At 48.0% G+C, this 22,494-nt stretch overlaps 8 protein-coding genes across 8 annotated transcripts; 3 read left to right on the forward strand and 5 right to left on the reverse strand.

Moving 5' to 3' along the window:
• Positions 1-12: 12 nt before the first annotated feature.
• On the reverse strand, positions 13-1,957 carry F5Y00DRAFT_235113 (GroES-like protein). The gene is made up of 2 exons (XM_048007515.1): positions 1,286-1,957; positions 13-1,229 (listed from the first exon to the last, which is right to left on the reverse strand). The coding sequence occupies exons 1-2, from the start codon at positions 1,465-1,467 to the stop codon at positions 299-301; spliced, it is 1,113 nt and encodes a 370-aa protein (XP_047865482.1). The 5' UTR covers positions 1,468-1,957; the 3' UTR covers positions 13-298.
• Positions 1,958-2,533: 576 nt separating this feature from the next.
• F5Y00DRAFT_235115 (uncharacterized protein) lies at positions 2,534-5,069 on the forward strand. The gene is made up of 3 exons (XM_048007516.1): positions 2,534-3,193; positions 3,264-4,367; positions 4,422-5,069. The coding sequence occupies exons 1-3, from the start codon at positions 2,957-2,959 to the stop codon at positions 4,473-4,475; spliced, it is 1,395 nt and encodes a 464-aa protein (XP_047865483.1). The 5' UTR covers positions 2,534-2,956; the 3' UTR covers positions 4,476-5,069.
• Positions 5,070-5,515: 446 nt separating this feature from the next.
• On the forward strand, positions 5,516-6,525 carry F5Y00DRAFT_235116 (Skp1-domain-containing protein). Its single transcript, XM_048007517.1, has one exon. It carries the CDS (start codon positions 5,562-5,564, stop codon positions 6,237-6,239), a length of 678 nt encoding a protein of 225 aa, XP_047865484.1. The 5' UTR covers positions 5,516-5,561; the 3' UTR covers positions 6,240-6,525.
• Positions 6,526-7,304: 779 nt separating this feature from the next.
• On the reverse strand, positions 7,305-9,348 carry F5Y00DRAFT_261341 (uncharacterized protein; the record flags this gene model as incomplete). The annotated part of the gene is made up of 4 exons (XM_048011189.1): positions 7,305-8,436; positions 8,540-8,694; positions 8,764-9,034; positions 9,140-9,348. 4 exons carry the CDS (start codon positions 9,346-9,348, stop codon positions 7,305-7,307), a joined length of 1,767 nt encoding a protein of 588 aa, XP_047865485.1.
• Positions 9,349-11,394: 2,046 nt separating this feature from the next.
• Positions 11,395-13,681, reverse strand: F5Y00DRAFT_53636 (LETM1-domain-containing protein). Its single transcript, XM_048013777.1, has one exon. It carries the CDS (start codon positions 13,428-13,430, stop codon positions 11,769-11,771), a length of 1,662 nt encoding a protein of 553 aa, XP_047865486.1. The 5' UTR covers positions 13,431-13,681; the 3' UTR covers positions 11,395-11,768.
• A 249-nt stretch (positions 13,682-13,930) lies between these two features.
• Positions 13,931-17,433, reverse strand: F5Y00DRAFT_235124 (uncharacterized protein). Its single transcript, XM_048007518.1, has one exon. It carries the CDS (start codon positions 17,050-17,052, stop codon positions 14,362-14,364), a length of 2,691 nt encoding a protein of 896 aa, XP_047865487.1. The 5' UTR covers positions 17,053-17,433; the 3' UTR covers positions 13,931-14,361.
• A 34-nt stretch (positions 17,434-17,467) lies between these two features.
• F5Y00DRAFT_235125 (CTLH/CRA C-terminal to lish motif domain-containing protein) lies at positions 17,468-19,752 on the forward strand. The gene is made up of 3 exons (XM_048007519.1): positions 17,468-17,526; positions 17,608-18,127; positions 18,211-19,752. The coding sequence occupies exons 2-3, from the start codon at positions 18,001-18,003 to the stop codon at positions 19,413-19,415; spliced, it is 1,332 nt and encodes a 443-aa protein (XP_047865488.1). The 5' UTR covers positions 17,468-17,526; positions 17,608-18,000; the 3' UTR covers positions 19,416-19,752.
• A 1,187-nt stretch (positions 19,753-20,939) lies between these two features.
• Positions 20,940-22,145, reverse strand: F5Y00DRAFT_261345 (uncharacterized protein; the record flags this gene model as incomplete). Its single annotated transcript, XM_048011190.1, has 3 exons — positions 20,940-21,428; positions 21,479-21,956; positions 22,015-22,145. 3 exons carry the CDS (start codon positions 22,143-22,145, stop codon positions 20,940-20,942), a joined length of 1,098 nt encoding a protein of 365 aa, XP_047865489.1.
• Positions 22,146-22,494: the final 349 nt, after the last annotated feature.

Below are 22,494 nucleotides of genomic sequence, written 5' to 3' on the forward strand. Positions count from 1 at the left end.
TTTACCTTTCATCTTTGACCTTTTGAACCTCATGGCTTCATTTTTCTTTTTTACATTATACTCACTTATACTCACTATGGTAAATTTCACATTGAACACCCAATATCATCACAGCTGGCTTGATCTATAGTCTTTATTATGCTTTATTTATGTATCACTAGCTGCGTTGTTTATGTATCATTACGCTAAGAAGATACCTATTCCCAAAGACTCACTTGACCTTGGCCCCAGAGCCCTCACTCTAATAATGGTTCCTAACTCTGCCGCATACTCTCCTATGAGTATAGTGGAGTTTGAGCTAATCGAGACTTTGAATTTGGACTTTGATGGCACCCGTCTTAGGGTCCGCTGCCGTGTTGAAGGCGTCGAGAGCGTCTTCAAGCTTGAATCGATGAGTAACAAGCTTTGAGAGGTCTACTACGCCATTCTCGACCAAGCGAATAGCTCGAGGCCACGTGTTGCAGTATCGGTATTGGAACTCTACGTCAACTTCTCGGGTGCTGGCCCGCATGAAGGGGAAGTTGATTTCGTTCTTCCCGACACCGGTGATGAATACCTTGCCTCCGAATTTAACAGCCCAGACGGCCGATGCTATACTGCTCTCCACTCCAGTGCACTCTATAGCCAGAGATGGTTCGATGCCACCGAAAGATTCTACGATCTTCTTAGCCGAATCTTCGGCACTCGCCCTCTCTACTTTGTGGGTTATGACTGACGGGCAGATCTCCTTGGCGAATTTTAGTCGCCCTTCGTCGATGTCGGTAATGACTAGAGGGCAAGCGCCAGCAGCTTGACAGCAGAGCAATGTGATTAATCCGATCGGCCCAGCACCGCAAACCAGTACTGGGTCACCTAGATTAACACCGGCTCTTTGCATACCAGCCAGTGCGACGCTGAGAGGCTCTAACATGGCCCCGTTTTCGTATGACATATTTCCAATCTTGTGACACCAAATAGCTGGGTGGTTTACGTATCTCCGTAATAGGCCCGGAACCGGGGGTGTCGATAGGAATAGGACCTTCTCGCAACCGTTGTAACGGCCCGTTAGGCAAGGCTCACACTCGTTGCAGATGATGTTCGGTTCTATCGCGACTCGATCTCCAACTTTTAGATGTGTCACTGACGGATGCACCGCGATAACCTGGCCAGCAGATTCGTGCCCCAGGATATGATCTCCCTCTACGATCATAGGTCCGATGCATCCTGCGTGCCAGAAGTGGACGTCGGAGCTGCGTAACGATTAGCAAGACAGTCTTACTCGTCTTATACGACGACGGCTACTGACCCACATATCCCAGTGCTCTTGATAGCAACAGTGACTTCACCGTGTTTCAAGCTCTCTCCCTTCTGCACATCCTCTACTGTTGGTTCTGCCTCGTTGATCCATAGCTTGTGGGCGGGATTCGTGAAGACGGCAATGTTTGCCTTGGAAGGCTTCACGACAGTATCAACTGCAGTCGAGCTCATCTTGACAGCTTCGAGAAGGAATTGAAGCAAGACAAAGGACAACCACGAACGGAGAGGGAGAGAAGGTTCAAAGAGAGTTTAAAAGTACTAGGAGGGGGAGCTCAAAGGAGGGGCCTACCCGTTATTATGTCCCTCTGACCCCTTCGCTTCCGTTCCCCAGTATTTTGTCGAATTCTAGACTGTTGACCCGAAACTGGCTGATCTAGAACGATGTCGGATAAGTCTTGATCTAGCTCGTGGTCTAATACAGCCACCGAGCTATGGCCCTACATGGATCGGAAACTATATCTGCATCGGGACTATATATCATCGTCGCGTACACGTATAAAATACTAGTAGGTCAAATGGTATTGTGAATGTACTGTGCTCTGTCTGCATGAGGGGGGATGTAGGGTGCTCAATTGGATTGGGGCTAGCAATGCGATGACGTTCGGTTGCTATACGTCCGATTAAAATGGGGGATATGGGGACGGACAAGCTTGTCCTCTTTACCGCACCAATTATTCTCGTCGCAGAGCACATCGTCAAGGTCTCATCCCCGCAAAACCTTCTATCATGTGGTGGGCAGCACAGTAGCGCTCCTCACGATGGGTAACTAGCTTCGGATGTCGGCCGCAGGAACAATTCTATTAGTTCTGCTACCTAGGTAAGTTAGATGTAACAACCATCCGAGGCAGCATCGTGACTTTTGGGGTCTATCATCAGCTGGTCTGTCAAATTTGCTTGTAAGTACATACGGATTAGACGTTCCCACGTTCCCACGTTTCCATGTCTTTCTTATCTTTACGCAACCAGGAATCGAGCAAACCCTACATGTCGTTTTTGCGCGTACTATATAACCCCGCGAATGGGAGATGTTATAAAGTGCACATAGATCTAGAATCCAATGAGTTCCTCTATATTAGGTAGATACATCTAGCATGGAGCATGGATCTGCGGTCGCTCCGCATGTATGCAATTACATAGGATCCCCCTGCTTTTAGTAGCGAGCCATTCATTCATCTAAATACAAAATTCTCTAAGGGGTAGTATAAGATTAGTATACTGGAATCCTTCAGGGGATGAAGTTGATGCTCTTGAGATGGTAAGCTAGGTACCTGTGTATGTCAGTGGCAAAGCCCTGTTTTTGGGGTGTTACTACATACACCAGCCACATTTCTGTACAATACCTAATGGACCGAAACGTAAAGACTGAGCCTCTGAGGGGCAACAATTTGTCACCAATTAAGACGCAATATTTCTAGTTTGTAGATTGGGTAGCACACTTTATATTGCATCCTACTCCAAATTGGACCTAAATCCTCAACTTGACTTGCCTCAACTTACCTCGACTTACCTCAACTATCTTTACTAACCTAGTCTACTACACCTAGGTATATACTTCACAATCAAAATATATAGTTCCTACCCACCGCCTTATATATATGCCTATATATATATTTCATCTTCCCAAATTTAGTTAACTGACAATCACTACATATTTTTGAAAATGAATAACGGCGAATCCAAAATTGGCGTCGACTATTTAGCTCGCCTTGAGCATTTCCATCAACTTGATAAAGAGAGAGAGGATATGATTAAAGATTTAATAGCTAAATACGGTGATCTCGAGCAACGCTTCGAGTTGAAATGTAAAGAATTTGCTAATGAGGCTCAAACGCGCGCTATATATCAAGCTCAGGCCAACGATGCTTCTAAAAAACTTACTGATATTCGACATAAAATGGTAAAGCATACCACCTAAGCCCCTGTATAGCCCCGTGATATCAAATATACAATATACTAAAGTTGCCTAGGATGTTAATTCTTTTGCCATTGCTATTATCGATGGCGATGGCGCCGTTTTTCGCGACGATTGGATTAGGAAGGGCGAAGACGGCGGCGCGATGGCCGCTCATCAGTTACGCGACGACATTAAGAAACATCTTAAAGCAGCTTATCCAGACGTTAACACCGAACCGTGGCACGTAATGGTTCAGGTCGTTCTTAACCTCGAGGGACTCTCCAGAAAGCTTTTTTGTGTTGATCTCGCAAAGAGCATGAGCGAACTATCCGCCTTCGCTCGTGGATTCAGTCGTGCCCAGGGGCTTTTTTCTTTTATCGACGTCGGCAAGGGCAAGGAGCAGGCCGATTTTAAAGTCCGCGAAACGCTGCGCTTGATGGTACATAACCTTCAGTGCAAGCATATTATCTTTGGGCCTTGCCACGACAAAGGTTATATCGTTGAACTGAGACCATATCAGCTCGAGACGTCTGTTCTTAACAAGATCACTCTACTTGAAACTACCCAGCCCCCGCGCGAATTCGGTGAGCTGGCGTTTCGCAGAGTTAAGTTTAACGATGTCTTCCGCTCTGAACTCCTTCCAGAAGGCTGGCTTCCGCCGACTCCTCCGCCTTCGGCAAGCAAACCGACCCCAATCACGCCGTCATCAGTAAACAAGGCAATGAACTATTCCGCCATCGCTTCTGCGTGGACTAGCACGATTCCGTTCGTCAACAGTTTCAAAAAGCCCGTAGCTACGCCGATGAAATCGATAAAGGCATCTCCCCGCAGATTCTATTTCGTCAACGCCTCGGGTCAGCGTGTCGATGGGCCCTTACCGCAAGCCGATGTCTACTCGGAGCAGAGCTTCAAAGACCGCTGCGAAGAAGAGGGAGGTAGGAAGCCCTGCAACAGGTTCCATCTGCACGGCATCTGCGAGGAAAATGGATGCTTGTACTACCACGGGGAGCCCCTGAGCCCGGGCGAACAGCTCATCTTACGAATTAAAGCCAGATGCTCTCCATGCAATTATAAGAGCTCCTGTAAGAATGTCGATTGCTATTGGGGCCATCATTGCAAGTACCAGAAGTGCCAGAGACTTAATTGCGTCTTTGTTAACACTCATGGGATAGACTTGGTAAGTTACTTTTATTCAGTTACTAAACTACGCTAATAAAAAATCAAAACCCAGACTCCAGCGGAGAAAGTTTACGAAGACGGCTCGCGAGAGGTCTTATCTCTTTAAGAAATACGGCGATTCGGTATATAAGACTTAGGCGAAGTCGTAGTCTACCTACGTTATTGCTAACGCTTTAAATCTTAATCTTTAATTTTCACATCACCTCAGATACACGAAGAGATACAGTAGAGGAATGGATATGCTTTTTATTTATTATGAGAGGGGAGCTATGTACAGGTTATGGTATTAATATGTTATGGTTCACGGTGTGCTTGTCAGGCTTATAGCACAAGCCTTCTGGGTAGGGTTAATTGATAACCCTAACACATCAAATGGTCTTATTTCTTTGGCTTACGCTCCTTTTTGGACATATCTGAAAAGATGAACATGTATGTTCGATATAAGGCTGTGAGGACTGCATAATGTTCGTAGACGCCTAGCAGTCGGAAAAACAGGGCGCTGTTCCCTGACTCCGGCGTATCTTCCTTTGGTTTGTTTTCCTTCTTGGGTGGCATTTTCTTAACTTACAGTCTTGTGTGGTTTCGTGTAGGCTAAAATGTACGATGGTAGGTAGAAGTTGTTTAGGTAGGTAATTTGGTATGCACTATTAGGAACAATGAAGAATTGATTGAAAGGCAAACACTGTCAACTTATACTAGATCGTAACAATCTCCTTGTTCCCTAGATGCCGAATTGTGTTGAATCAATCAAATTATTCATCTTTGACTGTAACAATTTCTTGTGTCATCGAACAATGTCTTTGACCACGAACATGAATCACTCATACCGCTAAAACCGCCAATACAAGGTGATAGTATCGAATTAACAGTACTTGTAGGTAACAATATTAGTGAGGTGTCGATTAAATGAACTTGTTTACATATTGTGTTGGCAAATCACGATATATAAACATGGCTTTCTACTCAAGTTTCTTCTCCTTTTTCTCATCACCATCATCATCATCATCATCATCATCATCATCATCATCATCATCATCATCATCATCATCATCACGAAATCCATCATTCTGTGAGAACTCAAGAACCTTCTGAATTTTCATCACCCAGACAACGTCAAAAAACGCTCAATATACTTTATTGATTCAAGCCCCTTTTTATTATATCTTCCCATCAAAGAACAAATTTGATCAAAATGTCTTCTAGCAACACAGATATGCTTAGCCTTCGCTCCAACGACGGCGTACTTATCCAAATGAGCCGCCCGGCCGCCCGTTTATCTGAAGTCCTTTTCGAAATGATGAACGATCTGGACGGACAGGAGACCACCGAAGTCCCCATCTCCGAAGTCAACGCACAAACCTTGAGTATCATCGTCGAATGGTGCGAGGCCACGGCCGTAAAGAAAGCTCAGGAAGAGGCGAAGAATGAACAAGAGAGGATCGCAAAGGAGAACCGTCGACAGGCGCGCAAGGAGGCTCGCGAAGCGCGTGAATCGGCTCGGCTGGAGCGCGAGGCTCAAGGCGAGGAGGTCGGGCCCCCGGAGCCGGCCAACGACGACTCGGACAGCGACCACGAACCCATCACATCCACCATCTACGAACGGCCCGCGGACGTGATCCCCGAGTGGGACAGGGCGTTCATAGGCCGGCTCAACAAGGAGCAGTTGTTCGAGCTGATCACGGCGGTGAACTTCTTCGATATCGACGAGCTCTTCGACTACTGCGCCAAGACGATCGCGATCATCATCCAGGACATGTCGACCGAGCAGATGCGCGAGTATTTCGGAGTCGAGAACGACTTTACCCCCGAGGAGGAGGCGCAGCTTCGCAAGGACCACGGGTGGGCTGATCCTGATCCAAGTTACTTTTAGGTAACTAAATTTCTTCTTCTCGCGTATAGGGATGAAATGTAACTTGCCTGGCTTGAAATAGCCGCTACATAGTTTAGATTGACTAGCTAAGTTATGTGTATTATTAGTATAAAGTAATAAAAAAAAGTTAGTTGGTCAATTTATTGTATTTATTACTAGAGTGTGTGAATCGTCTTCCATGTTTCGCTTTCAGGGGGTTGGTTTGGATGTTGTGCAGAACAGATTTAGATAATATAAGGAGTCTGTTACGTAACTTAGACCTTGACAAGTCAACTAACCAACCAACTAACTAAACGAAAAGACTAATAAAAAATAAAGAAAAGAAAAAGAAAAAAAAACATACAACACCGGGGATTCGCTGGTCGTCACCGACCCAACTACTAATCCGGCGGTATCCGGCTTGTCTAGGGGAGAGCGGACGGGATCCCGAATTTTCCAGATCCTATGGTCGTATGTGATAATTTGTGGTGTTTTCAAGTCTTATATAGGTACCCAATATATCCCTCCGCCAAAATCGAAAAACCCACCAATTCTCCTACCTCCCTCCCACCCATAACCATGGAACATATACATCACGCTTAAACTCACAAGACGCTACAATCAATCAATCAATCAAGCAATGGTCCAATCAACACTTGTCCTCCAAGATTCTATGTCCCTTTTTGAATAAAATTACAACTGCGCAAAAGGTATATACAAGAAGAAGAAAAAAAAAAAGACGCTGTACGTTCGCGACGGCTTCAAGCTGCTACATAGCTAGGGTAGAGCTTCTTTCCCATCATCCGTTTGCTTTCTCGCTCGGTTGTTTGTTCGCCTATGGTATCTCGCTCTATCCGTCTCTCGTGAGAAACAAAAAAAAAAGAGAAACAAAAAACCTCCCCCCTATCGTTATATCTTATACACTACAGCCTAGATAGACCGTAACAACTTTTTACAGATGAACATCAACCCCTTCTTCTTTCGGGGGGTTTTTTTTTCTTGCATCTGCCCAGTCTAGTCTGGTCTATCCAGGCGATCCGCGTGTTTTCAGCAGGACGTACCGTGGACTAACCTAATCTAGACTGACTAGTAAATAGCCCGACGCCGCCGCAGCGATGGCGATGCGCGCTTCGTGTGCGCGTCGGGGCACCGGGTCGTAGTTATGATCTCGGTCTTGGTCTTGTAGATAACAGACGGCTGAGCGGCATTGTTCACGCCCGCGGGAGCAGGGGCAGAATCGTCCTGCGCTACGGGCTCGGCGGGGGAAGGTGTTGGGGCTGGGGCTGGAGCCGGGGTTGGTTCTGGTTCTGGCTCCGGCTCGGGGGTCTTCTTGACGTGAGGGGTGGCCTGGACGCTGGTTGCGGTGGGCACGACGACCAGAGGGTCGATGGATAGGGTATTGACGATTGGCGCCGTTAGGCTGTTTAGAGGGATGGGGTTGCCGCGCTGGAGAGGGGTGGTGGCGTTGGCGTAGGGAGCGCCGGTGGCAGAGATAGGGCAGTGTGTTGTGGTTAGGGTGGCGGTGTCGTCGACGACGACGATCTGGGTCAGGCTAGCCGGGCAGTTCATGACTTGGGCGGCACACTCTGTGATAGTGTACTTGCCCGTCGTCGTGTGCTTCTCGGTAACGAGGGGTACGGGGCAGGCCAAGACAGATGCTGGGGGAGTCATCTCGGGGGGTGCGAGAGAAGCCGAGCCGGTACCAGTAACAAGTGGTTTTCTCGTGGTGGTGGGCTTGGCCGGCGCCTTCGTCTTAGACGACACCCTAGTTCGGATACCGGTGCCGACGGGCTTCTTGCCTGTTCCTAGCGCGGGAGTAGGCTCAGGCTCAGGGGTACCGGTAGCAGTCAAGAAGCAAGTGCTAGTAGACGCGGTGAAGACGGTAGTACTGAGTGTAGGGTTGAAGTCAACGACAGGGTTATTAGCCACATCCGCACCGATATCGACGAACACGCCCGCGTTAATGTTAATATCCGCGGACGCGGGAAGCAGACATTCGCCTTCCTCGGAGATGCTGCCGTTGCGGTCGAATTGTTGCGAGAATTCTTCCGAGAGCGTCACCTCGGGAATGTACAAGAACGCGCCGACGAGGGCTTGCGCGTCGAATAGCTTGTTGCCGGGTAGGTCTACACCGGCTTGTACACGTAGACGCAGTGCCACGGTGATATCAGCGGGAGCGTCAACGGTCAAGGGGAGAAGAGTCGTCTGGGCGCCATCGCTATGGTGGTGGTTAGGAATTGTATTCTTATCTGATATAATTTGGGCTTCCCAGCCTGATCGGATAGTTCAGGGGTAGGGAAAGGAATACAAGGGAAACTTACAAATTGGCTGTGTTGGGAATGCTAGGGTCGAGAGGTATCTTATAAGACGATCCGTCAGGGATAGTGACTTCGAAACCAGTGTCGGTAGAGATCTCGGCCGTCACACTGACGATGAGGTCCACGTTAAAAGTAATACCGACTTGGAATCCGGGGCCCTATATTCGTCCTCTTGTTAGTCTACGGGGTCCATTCACACCACATGCTTTATTCCCTTTTAGACTTACCGAAATGCCGAGCGGTGTCTCGGACTTGAATAGGGGAATGGTGAACTGGCCATCACCGTCGACAGCCAGCCTTATACCGATAGTAGCACCAACTCCCTCGAAGCCAATCGTCAAGCTGGCGTCGTTGAGCGGGTTGAAATCTTTGATATCGTGGAGGAAGTCGCCGAGATCATCCGGGAATTCAGCAGACGCCCTGATGGTACCGAAAGTACTGCACTCGCTGCAGGATAGATCCAGCGAGATATCAACTCCCTTCGCGGCGGTCCAAGCACTAGTTGATCGTTAGTATATATGTTTGCATATATTTAATTATTTAATCATATAATTATATATAAGTAAGATATAAGAGACGGGCAGTTGAAAAAGAGTTACATACCCTGAAAACAAAGTCACATCTGAAAAGTCGTGATCGAAACTAAAGGTCGTATCGGCATCACGCTTGATCATCGACCTCGTCCTTATCGGCCGCGGCGCAGGTTGAATATCGCGTCGTTCCCAAGGCATAAGCAAATCTGAAAGAGGTGAAGCGGTCACCGGCGCCAGCAGTGACCAGCAGGTCAAGGCGAAGGGCAGTAAGCTATGCATGGTTTGCTTAGGTCCTGCTAACGAGAAAAAGAATGTATATATATAGTCGGTTGCTGGCCGGAGCATCCACCGAACGGTCGGATAACAGAGAGTGAGAGGGCGGAAAGAAAAGGAGAGACAAGAAACGAGGAAACGGACGGAGGAAAGAAGGCTTCACCACAAACTCATCATGTACAACACAATGTTAAAGAAAGACGTAGGTATATACCTAGACGAGAGGTAGAAGGTAGAGGTAGAAGGAGTAGAAGAAGTAGAAAAGGAAAAAATATTAGATTCCTTCTTCCCTAACCCATCACACATATAATAGCAACAACAGCAACAACAACAGAATAATAGGAATAGGAACCGCATCCGATCCTCTCGTAGAGTCAATTAACTAGGTAGGTAACTCCCCTGGGCCAGACCGTCGTGCTCTCCCCTCCCCTCCCCCTGGGTAGTCTCACTAAAGCCGAATGTGGTTTGTGGTATTTTGGCATCGTGCATCGTGCGTGCGGCGATAGCCCACGGATCGGGCAGAAGGATTCGGGGCCAGGGTTGAACTTAACTCAACGTTGGCTCACGCCGTCATGAAACCGAAACGAGCATCTGCCAAGACGAACGCTCCGTTGAACCACTGAACCACCTTTACTTATATTAAATGTGCAATCTACATAGCACACGCGAACAGCTAAATAGAGATCTAAGCTGGTCTGGTCTGGTCTGGTCTGGTCTGCTCTCGCAAATACTCACCTGAGATGAATGACTCTGACTTGTAAGTGTCCACCGAGCAATCCCATATCGTATACTTGTTTCGTACCTAAGCCATGTAAGTCCTTCGTTTCTCCGCATACTATAACATCTTCTACTAAAAATTCATCAGCCCGCAACTCCATCAATCATCACAATAAACTGTAAAAACCTCTACGACACCGGTATGTAGTAGGCTACTACATACCTATACCCAACTCACCTCCTGCATACCCCCCTCCCTCTCCCCTCTCCCCATTCTCGCCCATCCGGTTTTAAAAGGCGACGGAAGGGATGGAATAGACTGCAAGGCTGCGACAAAACCAGCCTGCCTTTCCGCAAAAGGCAGTCGGGAACTTAATATACAGATTACCTTAGGTATGTAGCCTAGGTATGTATATTTAAGCTTACATACATACGGGGAATTAATCCCCGCCCAGGGGTGAAGGTCTTGAACTCTTTTAAGATGGATAGATCGTCCGCCGCACCGGGTTCCTTAATTAAATTTCACGAGTGACGAACTGCCCGCTCAACGACTTACCTGATCGGGACTGCGCCACCTCCCTCTTCGAGCCTTCAGCTGTTAGGGCAGGTAGGGCCAGCCCGTGTTTCACCTTCGTCTATATAAGGTGATACATACATAGTACCTGCATATATAATACACCCGATGCATATTCTATAGTTATATGTACTTACCTAGTAGGTATTGTACCTACGTATAGAAGGATTCCTTATGTCGTAACCTTTTTTTACTTTTTTTACCTTTTTGCTTTTTTCTATACTACTTACCTACGTCGTCCTTCTCTCTTCGTCGTAGCGTCATGTCATCTCTTTTGTTACACCCCCTGCGCCCGTACCTGACCCAGGTCCGATCTGAGGCTGCGCAAAACGTGGGCACCATACAAGGTACATACTTACCTCTTACAGGGCATCCGAGATATAAATAAACCACCATTTACCCCGTACTACCTACTGTTACATACATACCTTTAACTAAACCAAAGATTTGCTCGTGTGAGGCTCAGCTAATACAGGTACAATACATACCTACCTAGGTATTAATCATACGCTGCCATAGGTATGCAGATCAATCAGCCCGAGACACAGATGCTGCCCAGTCAACAGGTAGTCAGCTCAGTCCACAAATAAAAAGCGTGCACATCATCAAAATCCATGGCGCCAGCAACACCAATTCTCGAGTTGAGGATGCTCACGTGTACCCATCCAAATCCCTCTCAACCCCCCCGAATTAGTTAATCATCACCGCACTAACATGATATAAAGAACCTATCACCAGCTTCACCGAGAACAAATGAGAAAACTCCAAAATACCATTTCCAGAATCGTTCAAACAATAAAATAAAATAAAATAAAAATCAGAGTAGTCTATTTTCGCCGTCTCAATTCCATGGTGCGAGATGCCTCTTCTATAATAGAACCTAAACCCTCTCCCTTTCTCCCTTCCTCCCTAGTATTGTATCGTAGGCCCCTAGGTATGTAAAGCCGCTACTCCTAATCTCCCTTCTTCACCCCATGGATTTGATCGCTTGTGATACACCGACAACACCATTGTTGCCATAATACACCTTGTAAGTTTGAACAAAAGAGAAGCGATGCCAAAGGTTTGTTTCGTCCGTCCATGCAATGGTTTTTCGTTAATCGCCGTCGCGGCGTAGATGATACAACTCATCTCTCTATTTCACCTTCTCTTCTATAACCTTCTGCTGCTGCTCCTGCTGCTGCGCGTCCTTGGCTTGAACCAGGTCGGCCTCGGCATCAACCGCTTCGCCCACCACCTCTTTGCTGAGGCCTTGCTCTGCGGCCGCCGCTTGAGCGCGATCCTCTTTATCGTCAATGTCGTCTACGTCCTTAGGCGTGGCGAGACCCGTGTCCTGGTTCTCCTGGTTCTGCTCGTTCTCTTCCTCGATCAGATCCTGTTGCTCCTTCAGAACCTCGAGTCGTTGCTTGTTGGTCGCCGCACCCTCGGCATTGTGCACCTCAAGCTCGATCTCGTGGTAAAGTTCCTCGGGGATAGACGACAGAACGCCAGTTAGGGCCTCGATCTGGCTGTGGAAGCCACCCTCTGTCTTCTCGCCGTACATGTAAGCATTGCTTAGCACGAGCAAGGTCGAAGGAACCCCGTGCTTTAACCGTAGGTCCAACCAAGATTGAAGGTCCTCTCGTAGTCGAGCCGGCGATACTGTATGCGTCTTAATGCCTCGGCTGGCACATGCAGTCTGCAGCTCTGCGACATTGAGACTGTCGACGCCTTCGTAGCTGATCGCCTTGTCGTCCCTCTTGATTTGCCTCATTCTGTGACGAATTTGGTACCTGAGCATGATGTCCGTGCCGAACGTATTCAAATTCAGGTACCGACACATAGATACGAGTTGCGGCCTCGACAGATTGTCAAGAGTCAGGTCGTCCCTAAAGGCCTTGCAAACCTTAATGACGTCGTCTGTGCTTGGCTTCTCTCCGGTGGCCCGTAATTTTCGGAAGAATGTAGCAAACTCCTCCTTCTGCGTCGTCGAAGGCGACAGAGGAAGCCCCGTCTCCTTTAGAGTCTCCCGGAGGAAAACGCTGACCTCCTTACGAGTCGCACGTAACGTCGCGGCCTTCTTGTCCTTGGACTGTTGGGCTTCGTATGTGCTAGGCAGCATATTGGGGAACAATTTTAGGGCGATAGGTAGGAGCGCTTCGGCGAAGGGAACGATGATGAAGACTGAAAATGGAACTAAGCGTCCCAGATCCTGAACTGTGCGTTGCAGCTGTCTGTTCTCTCGTCGGGTCAATTCGTAACCGGCAGCCATCTTTAATGCTAGCTTGCTGCTGATCTTGACTTCCGTCGCCAGAAGCTTGGTGCCGTCCCAGTAGTGTTGGAGTTCATGCTTGATCTTTTGTCCGAGAGTCAACTTCTTCTCCTGTTTTCCTTCTTGCTTCTCAACATCTGCTGCCTTCTTCGCGGCCAACGCGGTCAAGGACTTGGGTTCGGCAGAGGGCTCATCGATGGAAGACTGTGTTGCCTTTGCAGTGGTTGCGTCCTCGGCTGCTTTCGCTTTAGCCTCGGATGCCTTCTTGCTCGATGCAGGCGTGTCTGTCTTTGGAAGAGGCTTCTTGGCCTGCTCTGCGTTGAAACCAGGGGGTGGTACGTCGGAGAGCCCAACCGAATGCCGTTCGGTTGATATACTTCTAATGGGAATCAGAAGGGCTCGCACAGCGAAATCTGAAGGAAGTTGGCGGCTCTGTCGCCCAAGGTAGGCTGACGGAAGAGCGAGGCCCGGTCGAGCAGCAGTCCTCCCTGCAAAGGGGTTTATTAAAACCGCCTTGCGGGCAGCGGTTCTAGAGGATGCGCTCATATCGATAAGGGGGTGAAGATAACAGTAGACTAATTAAGCATACAGGAGTAGGAAGATAACTTTGGGAACGGCAGTGGGTGTGTAAGTGCGAGGGTGTAAAGGCGCGAGTGTGTGCGGTTGTGCGGTTGTGCGGTTGTTGCAAGAAAGTTGTGTACAAGAGTAAACGTTGAGAAAGATAGGAATGAAGAAGTAGCTTTTTCTCGCTCCCAATGCAATCGGGTTATTAAGGTAAGGTTATTACATTGCATGACCCGACCCCCGAACGACTAAGTCCGGACGACTTACATGCAGTACATCGTTGGTAAAAGCCTAAATCACGTGGTGATAATGACCGATAATGACTGATAATCACAATCTCCGCTTATCCGCCCTTTCTGGGCCGTTCTGTACTCCATAATTTTACTCCATATTTTACTTCTTCGGACATTTCCGGCTCGGACTACCTATGCTTCCGTACTTAAGGATAAGTACCTGAGTACCTGAGTACCCAATTCAATTACGTCAGGCAATCTCCCAGCTGGTGCCATCTGGTCTCCTATTTTCCATACGTATTTTACTCCACCACAAGAGCAACTGAGCAAGTATTGATGTCACTAATAGTAGTCGTAAAAGAAATTCAACCATGTCAGGATGATACTAAACTAACCGTTAGAAGGTACATACTATGTAAGGTAGGTAGGTAGGTACAATAGTATGTACTGAAATCTATTACGCCAGCCCGGGTATCCAGATATACAAGTAATTTACTAAGTAACGATAATGACTTGCTAACTCCAAATGCTCGCTTCGCCAAATGCTATATGCTCTCTCCTTTAATTTTTCCCCTCCCAGACCCTAAGGTAATTAAAGGATATCTTCCAAACAGTACAAGTGTTATCATGTTTCGAAGAGGTAGAATATAATCAATGAATAATCATTCCTGATGTTGAGGTTATTGCCGTGGTCTCGTAATGTTCGGGCCCGTACCGATTCCCGTCAGCGTTCGCATCGCCCAGTGTAGCCAGCTTTCTGTTTCAAGCTGTATCTTTAACTCGTCTGCTCTCCGTTCCACATCGCCCACTTGTATCTCGAACTGCGCAACGCCCTCCTCTACATCTTGGACGCGGGAGACAAGAGCGTTAATCTCGTACTCTAGCTTAGCCGCCTGTACTCCAACGTCTCCAAGTGCTTCCGTGATACGCGCCCTTTGCGCTGCGATCGTCTCCTGCGAATCCTCTTTGGTCTGTCTGTATGCATCGGCGAGCTGATCGTAGAGCGCTTGCAATTCCTCTTGTTGGCGCGCGTAATAATCATCCAACTCCACGACTGATTTAACCTTGGAATCGGCCCACGGCTCAATGCTCTGCTTAACGTCGAGAACATTCACGTACAGACTCCTCGTGAGTTCCGTCAAGTAGGCGTGCTTCTCTGGCATTTCTATGCTATCCGGATTCGCGTTCTGATCGATGCTGATTACCTCTTCCCAACGGAGGACGGCTTCTTCAGCGTCTCCGAAGGAAAGCCTCCGCGCCCATCTAGCCTCATTCAAGGGACATCGTTCCGGAAGCCTTGAAACCCCGATGCTGTGACGCCTGTATAGACTAGGTAGGATGGCACTGAACTGCTGCTGCTCCATCTCAACGAACGGACCTTGAAGATCACTTTCGGCGACAACCGAGTTTGCAACTGAAGACTCGACCACCGCTGCTACTTCATTTCGCACCTCTATAGCTTGTGAACCACGTTTGAAGTCCTCGTTTATCGATCTTTGCGCGTGACCATTCGCTTTAGGCATCGGCCGTAGTTCTTTAACGGGCGTTTCCTCTGTCCCCAGTAGGCCTACCGAGGCCGGGGCAGATTCAGTTTGAATCTCCCTGTCCCTCCTTATGGCGCTTAGGTACTCCTCCGGCTTAGTCTTCCAAGTAAATGCCCTACCAATCTGACCTGGCCCCGGACCAGAACTTGGACTTGGCATAATCCCCGTAGAGGAGTCGGATAGCATAGACGACCGCGGCCCGGTGATCGCGGTTTCCGAAGATTCGTCTTTTGACAGCCGACTATTGTGACCACGTTTTTGACCACCTCCACTATAAACGGCATCCTTTATACGTCCAAGACCTGAACGGGCATCTCGAGCGACGCTCTTGAATCCACGCCGGATAGCATCCTTATCCCCAGGGGTATCCGCTATGCTAATCGCGGACCCCGGAGCTGGAGTTGAATAGATCGGAGTGTCTTCACGCCGGCGAGTTTCTGTCTCTTCTTCCAAAGGTGTCGTATGCGTCCTCTTTGCTTGACTAGAGGGCTCATCCTTGCCGAATAGGATATTATTCATATCGGGAATAGGCTTTTCGTGATTGTCAGCCGTAGAACGTTTAGGCTTGCCAAACCATAGCCACTTCGCTCGCTCTCCAGAGGCCAAGCTGATGAACCTATCAAGATCCAGAGTCTCGATATCTCCAATCCCACCTTTATCACGTCCGCTGACCATCCCAAGGACAATCTCGCCTCGCTTCCCGCCTATTTCGGTCATTGTCGATTTAACTGCTTTCTGTACGCCCCAGCCTTCACCTGCGGCTGCTTTTGCAGTCACAGTATGAAGCTTGTGCATGGTTTGCCGATCCAACCGGCGTGTCCTCTCCAGCTTCTGGTATTTTTGGAAGTAAGAGATGCCTTTCTCGGTGGCGTCGATGTCGAATACATCTTTTGGGACAGGTGCTCCGAAGTAGCTCAGCCTATTTCGCGCGCCCATCAATAATCCAAGCAATGCAGCAACAGTCGTCGGACCTAAAATACCATCCGCCGGTTCTATGTTGTAGTATTCAGCTCCGAACTCGGTCCACCAATCCCCAATAGCAGTCTCGGTTACATCGCAGAGCAGCCCATCAATATAAACCTGCTCCAATTTTCCAAACAATAAGAGAGCCACTTGGCAAATCTTAACCAGCTCAATAACAACGTCTGAAAACGGCATCTTCTCGGTTGTCTTGTACAGCTGGTAGAACTTGGCCTTGGCGGCTCCGGTGGGTTCGGACAAGGTCATGCCAGATCGACCAGAACATCCGAGCCTTTTGAGATCTTCAATGACGATAAACTCCTTTCGATGTTTTTTGATGTCGCCGTCAGGAACCGGTATAACGGTTAAAGCAGAAGGGAAGCTACTCAAGTTTGTTACCATCAACTCGCCATAATCCGTTTCTTTTGGTCGTGCATGATACTGTTGGATAGCTTTGAAATAGAGACGCAATTTTGGTGACCACGCTTTCTCGTCGGCCGGAACACTTAGCACACCTACAACAACGACGTGTTTGTTGTCCCCAGTATATGTAACGATAACGACAGTAGGCGACTGGCGGGAACAAGCCCATTGTTCAACTAGGTACAGCTCGTACCCTCGAATTTCTCGACTTTGCTCGGCGATAGTAACACACGGATCCCCTTCAAGATACCTAAAAGCTACGGGGTCTGGAATAATGACACGGCGGCGCGTAGATGTAATATGTCTCAAGTCAGGGGAAACCATCGTCGCCCGATCCAGCTGGCTCGAGGCCATATTCTTTTGCGCCGAGGTCCTCATAGGTGCGGATTCGCCATCGCGCTGTCCCCTATGCTCAGTCGAGGATACAAGCGGTCGCAACGACATGGTTGCACTCCTAACCCTCTGTCTCGTACTAATCTAGAGTTCATCATGCGTTGAAATTGACATTCGATAATAAAAACATAGCGACTGGGTAGGTTAACAAAGATGACGCAGTAGCACAATGGAATTCGGTACGCAGTATTCCGTATTGCGTATTGAAAGCTGGCATGTGACGAAGGTGGTAGTGGTAGTGGTAACGGTAACGTAGGTGGTGTCGAATGTTACTTTGAAATCCAAAAAAGGTGAATTAGCTGGAGTTTGACGGGTGTAGGCTGTAGCTACCCCTACCTAATCAAGAGTTACCGCTTCGTTGGTCCGTGTATGTACCACGGTAAAGTACATGATAAAGGGAGTTCCCCTGAAGTCTGTCTGGGCAGCTGGGCGGTCGGTATTGGAGCCAACTAACAAACGTAGCGCAGGGGAATGCGACTGAGTGGGGTTAATTGGGGTTAATATGCGTCATTGCTACCTACCTAGGTAAGTAACATCCCCACATCTGTAAAAGAGACAGTCCACAGACAGTCCGAGTACCGGCTAAATCATGCGATTCTGGGGCAGGCCCGACTGTTCATATGAAGAAACTCATTAATATCCGGGGCTTACCGCAGTGCCAGGAGGTATGTAGGTAACTAACCTAACCGCTTAATCGGTATCGTAACTGGCGCATAACAATGCAGGTCGCCATCATCTGACTTTTGAGTTTGACCGTACAACTCTTAGCCCGCTATTCCGTACTTCGATACGTTATTCCGACAACCCCCCTGGGCCTTGGAAACTTTCTTTGTCTGTTATAAACTCGACGGTTGGACCGTCTAATAACCTAATCTCTTGTCTCTTGCCAATTAGTGAAACTCATCTTTGCGCAAAGTTGAAACCTTCATCACGAGGACACAAAGTATAGCCAGCTTAGCTTTACTAGTCATTCTCGAGAGTCTCGTGCTCAATTTTAAAATGGCGTTTCTACAATTACAGAAGGACCTCGAAAAGCTAACCGGTTCAGCTAAGTTATCCGATGCGGTACAAGATGTCGACAAAGTCATAGACCTTCTCACTGCTGCGCGGGAAAAGGTAGCATCAGGTAAATAGGAGATGCTCGAATTGACACCACACCATTTCCCCTCACGGCATTGACATCGACATCGTACTAACTCAAACACATAGCAAATAACCCTCATACTACCAATTTAACCCTCGCTAAGCTACAAAATCCCATAAAGGAGCAACTAGATGTCTTAAATAGCAATTTAAGACATGTCTACAAGGCCCAGAATGAGTTCAACAAGGCCCTAAAGAATGCTTTACCTAAAGCCCAGGGCACTCTCCCTACCGAACACGACCCTATGGAGTCGCACTCGACTCTCATAAACCGCGCTATCGTCATGCATCTACTACGAGAGGGCCAGTTTGGCGTGGCCTCGACATTTATCAATGAAGCGCAACAACAACCCGAGTCTCCGCAACGGCCCAGGCCTACGCAGATTCGGCAGCCCGAATCCCAACCATCCGACTCCGAGTTTCATCCAGTCATGTCTCCTGAATACCTGCCACCTACCGACGCTATCATAACCGACGCCGATATCCCTTCCGACCTAACGGCATTTCATTCTCAAGCCCTCCAGTCCTCCTTCGCCGATATGTATTCCATCCTCTCCGCCCTCAAAGCACACAATCTATTACCCGCTATAAGCTGGGCCAGAGAGAACTGCGTAGAACTTGAAGCGCGGGGCTCCAACCTGGAATTTGAGCTCTGCAAGCTACAGTTCATATGGCTGTTTAAAGGTCCTGAAATCAATGGGCTACCCAATACGTCGGAGAACGGGGTACAGGGCGCATTACAATATGCTAGGGAGAATTTTGGTCGTTTCCAACACCGCCATCTGCGTGAGATTCGACAGCTTAGCGCCGCAATAGTGTATTCCCGGAACCTGGCAGACTCGCCGTACAGTTCTATATTTGACATCTCGGCAGCCTTTGATGAGGTCTCGGCATCATTTACACGAGAATTCTGCTCACTTCTGGGTTTATCAGCCGAATCGCCCCTCTACGTTGCAGCTACGGCCGGGGCTCTGGCTTTACCTCAACTAGTCAAGTACAACTCTAAAACAAAAGCGAAGGGTACCGAGTGGACAACGGCCAACGAGCTGGCCTTCGAGACACCGCTTCCCCGGAGCATGATGTATCACTCCATTTTTGTGTGCCCCGTGAGCAAGGAACAGACTACAGAATCAAACCCGCCCGTCATCCTACCTTGTGGCCACGTTCTAGCAAAGGAAAGCTTACACAGGCTAGCTAAAGGTAGCCGGTACAAGTGTCCGTACTGCCCTAGCGAAGGTGCTGTCAAGGACGCAAAGGAGATCATATTGTAAGCATGTTGCAGAACAAATATTAATTCGTCAGGAGTTGCGCGCATGGGTTTCTTACGCATTAGCTGGGAATGGGATTGATTAATTGAATTTAGCGCATGGCGACAGGGTTCGGTCAGGGGATATCGCTTTCACGAGGGTCTTGGAGGGCGCTGTGCCAAAACTCAACTCGGGCGTCGATACGCCGGGATGTACTTAACGTACCTATTTAGGGTTATTACCCTATATGATTATAATGAAGTCCCCGGGGATTGTATTTATTCCATCCTCCTTGCCAGGATTGAAGATTCAATATAGTTAAAGATCAAAATTACATATCACGGAAGCTGAATGTTTTTAATATTCCTTTATACGCGAGTGGCGTTTTCAAGTAACTAACTGCTCGAGTTGTACTTGTCTTCTAAAGTTAAAATTTAGCAACCTTTTCGAGTTTAAATAAGACTAGTTGTTTTCGCATGTAACTAGGTAGGTACATATGTACTACTTTGCGTAACTAATAAAAAGTATAACTGTAGGGTTCTAGCCGCATCATATAGAAAGACGTGTGCCGGCTTCCCGTAGCCGCACCCGGGCTGTATAATTACCTGTTCCCCTCCCCCCCCCCTTCTTCCTTTATACCCGTGGGGAAATTGTATTAAGCAAGTCTTAAATATTTAGTTACTAGCCGGTCTTCCGTGTCCTGGTATTCTATGTAAGGGAGTCTCATTCTACGAGCCAAACAGGCTAGGCTAGACACCCCGTTTAACAAATTTAGAGATAGATAGAGTTTTAGTCCTTCATAAGACTTGTCCGGCTATACGGCATATACTCCTAACTTCGGATGATACTATGTAGGTAATTCTCCTATTCTTCCAACCCTACACCACTCATAATTTAGACGCATCTGGGAATGGCCTGCTTATGTCCTTAACCTTTAGCCCTGCATGAGTTTTCGGGACCTTACGTCCAGACAATATCATTAACCTGCTGTAAGGACGAAGTTACCTAGTCTCCGGTACCATTAAAAAAAACGTAGACATACATAATGAATCAAACCGCAGAACATCTGCCTCTATTCTGCTAGGTAACTACATAGACTATGTGCTTATAAGTCTGACTTTGATGCTTATCGTCGTCTCTACCGGAAGAGACCCCGCGAACCATGCAACCTGAACCCCCCCAGCGAGAAATATCGAACTGGGGATGGGGGTATTCCCTGATCACCTGAGCACCTGTCTACTACTAACGCGCGGGTACAGCAATGACCTCTCCCCTGCCGGGTGAATGCTATCCAGATTTCCACTTTCCACTAAGCCTGACGCGACACACTTGGGGCGCAGAATGTTTGTCCTATAACTCCATCGAAGGTCGAAACCTAATTTCGACCCGAGTAAACGCCAGAAAAGGACAAACGAAATTCGCAAAAATCGTTCCTCGTCTTACGAGAAAAACTACAATACTTGGGATATCTGAAAAAATAAAGAAAATGCTCGAAACTAAAAGGTCGTTTAATCGTATCGCTTTGTACACCTATTTGCTATCTCATGACTAGTCGATCGTCATTCTGGTCGGCAGCTGCGGCTGTTTGACGTCGTGCATGGAATAACTAGCTTGGTCCTTGTCGATCTCCTCCCGAGGGGCGTTGAGGTGCTGCTTTAAACCGGCACCGAAGTTGAACATGCAGACCAGAGCGTTGACGATTGTCAGAATGATTAGGACAATAGTAAGTACTGCAAACGTCGTCAAGGATTTGCGAACGGGTAGGTAGTACTTGTATTCGTAAGGATCGAAGATTCGCTCAAGCTTGTAGATGAAATACGTAAGACCGCCGAGATAGAGGACTATGATAATTATCATGCCTATCTTCCATTCCCGTCGCGTAAACAAGGCCGCGCAGAGGAGAATGGCGATGGTGATAGGGATGGCGGCAGCGGTTAGACCGAATTCGGTAGATGTCTTGCCTCCGACCACGACTAGGAACTGGATAGTGAAACCGACAAAGAAAAAGAAATCGAATTTCAGAAGGGCAATGTAGACCTGCCAAACATGATTAGTCGTGTATAGGGGCGATATTACATGTGACAAACCTGGTAGTGCAGGAATCGCTTCTTCATCCTGTAGTCGGCTCCTATATGCTTCAGGATATCCCAGGCGAATTCCTGGTAAAGCTTCCAAGCAATGAAACTCAGACCAACACTGGCGAGGGCGATGATGCACGGCATGGCAATGAGGACACCTTGGACTTCCTCCCACACGTCGAGGTCGTCGAAAGCGTTATAATTATTTAGTCTGACGATGGCCACACGGATCTGGTCGATTTGGAGGGCGCTGTAGATGAGAAGAGCAAGGTTGGCGACGCAGAGACCGATGACTTGAATGGTGTTCTTCATGCGTAGTGCATCCCAAGCTAACACTACATCGTACAGGAAGCCAAGGATTAGTAGGCCGAGGAAGGTTGGGATGGTTCTTATTTGAGCTAAGCCATCTTCCATATTTTCGGCTGAACCCCAGTCTGCTACAGTATTCATGTGTCTAAGGCCAGTTTGAAACTGGGCAAAGGCGTATCTGAAAAGGGGAAATCAATTAGTTTGACTGGGAGAGGTATTCGGCGATAATAACTTACGCCTCGAAGACGATTACAATGACGGCTTGTATAGCAGCGATAAGGAAGAATAGGCGCGGCCATTTCCTAGTGAATATCTCGCCAGTAGATTTCGCTAGGCTGCTAGCCCGATTACTCTTGTTCGCGGCCATCTTGGTATCGCGACGGCCGACGTACTGCTGTGGATATTGCGCTTGCGAGTACTGTGCGTATTCTTGCTCTGGAGAATGAAATGATTGATTAGAGGGGATTTGCCGGAAGCCCGCTGAATCCCCAGCCAAAAAGGACGGAGATGTGTGTCCGAACGCCAGATTGTTGGTACTGGACTCCTCTGAAAATGAGGAGTCGAACAGATAGCGAGCGCGAATAGAGGATGGAAACGATCGAGAAGCTTATTGGCGAAGTTATTATTATGACTCGGTCGATGACTTCAATTCGTTTAACCGTTGACCTGTTATCCTCTAGTTTTTTTTTTCCCTTCTCCCACTGCTTCAAGCAATG

This window comes from Daldinia vernicosa, assembly GCF_022497035.1.
Source record: "Daldinia vernicosa strain CBS 139.73 unplaced genomic scaffold F5Y00scaffold_19, whole genome shotgun sequence".
Lineage (NCBI taxonomy): Eukaryota > Fungi > Ascomycota > Sordariomycetes > Xylariales > Hypoxylaceae > Daldinia > Daldinia vernicosa.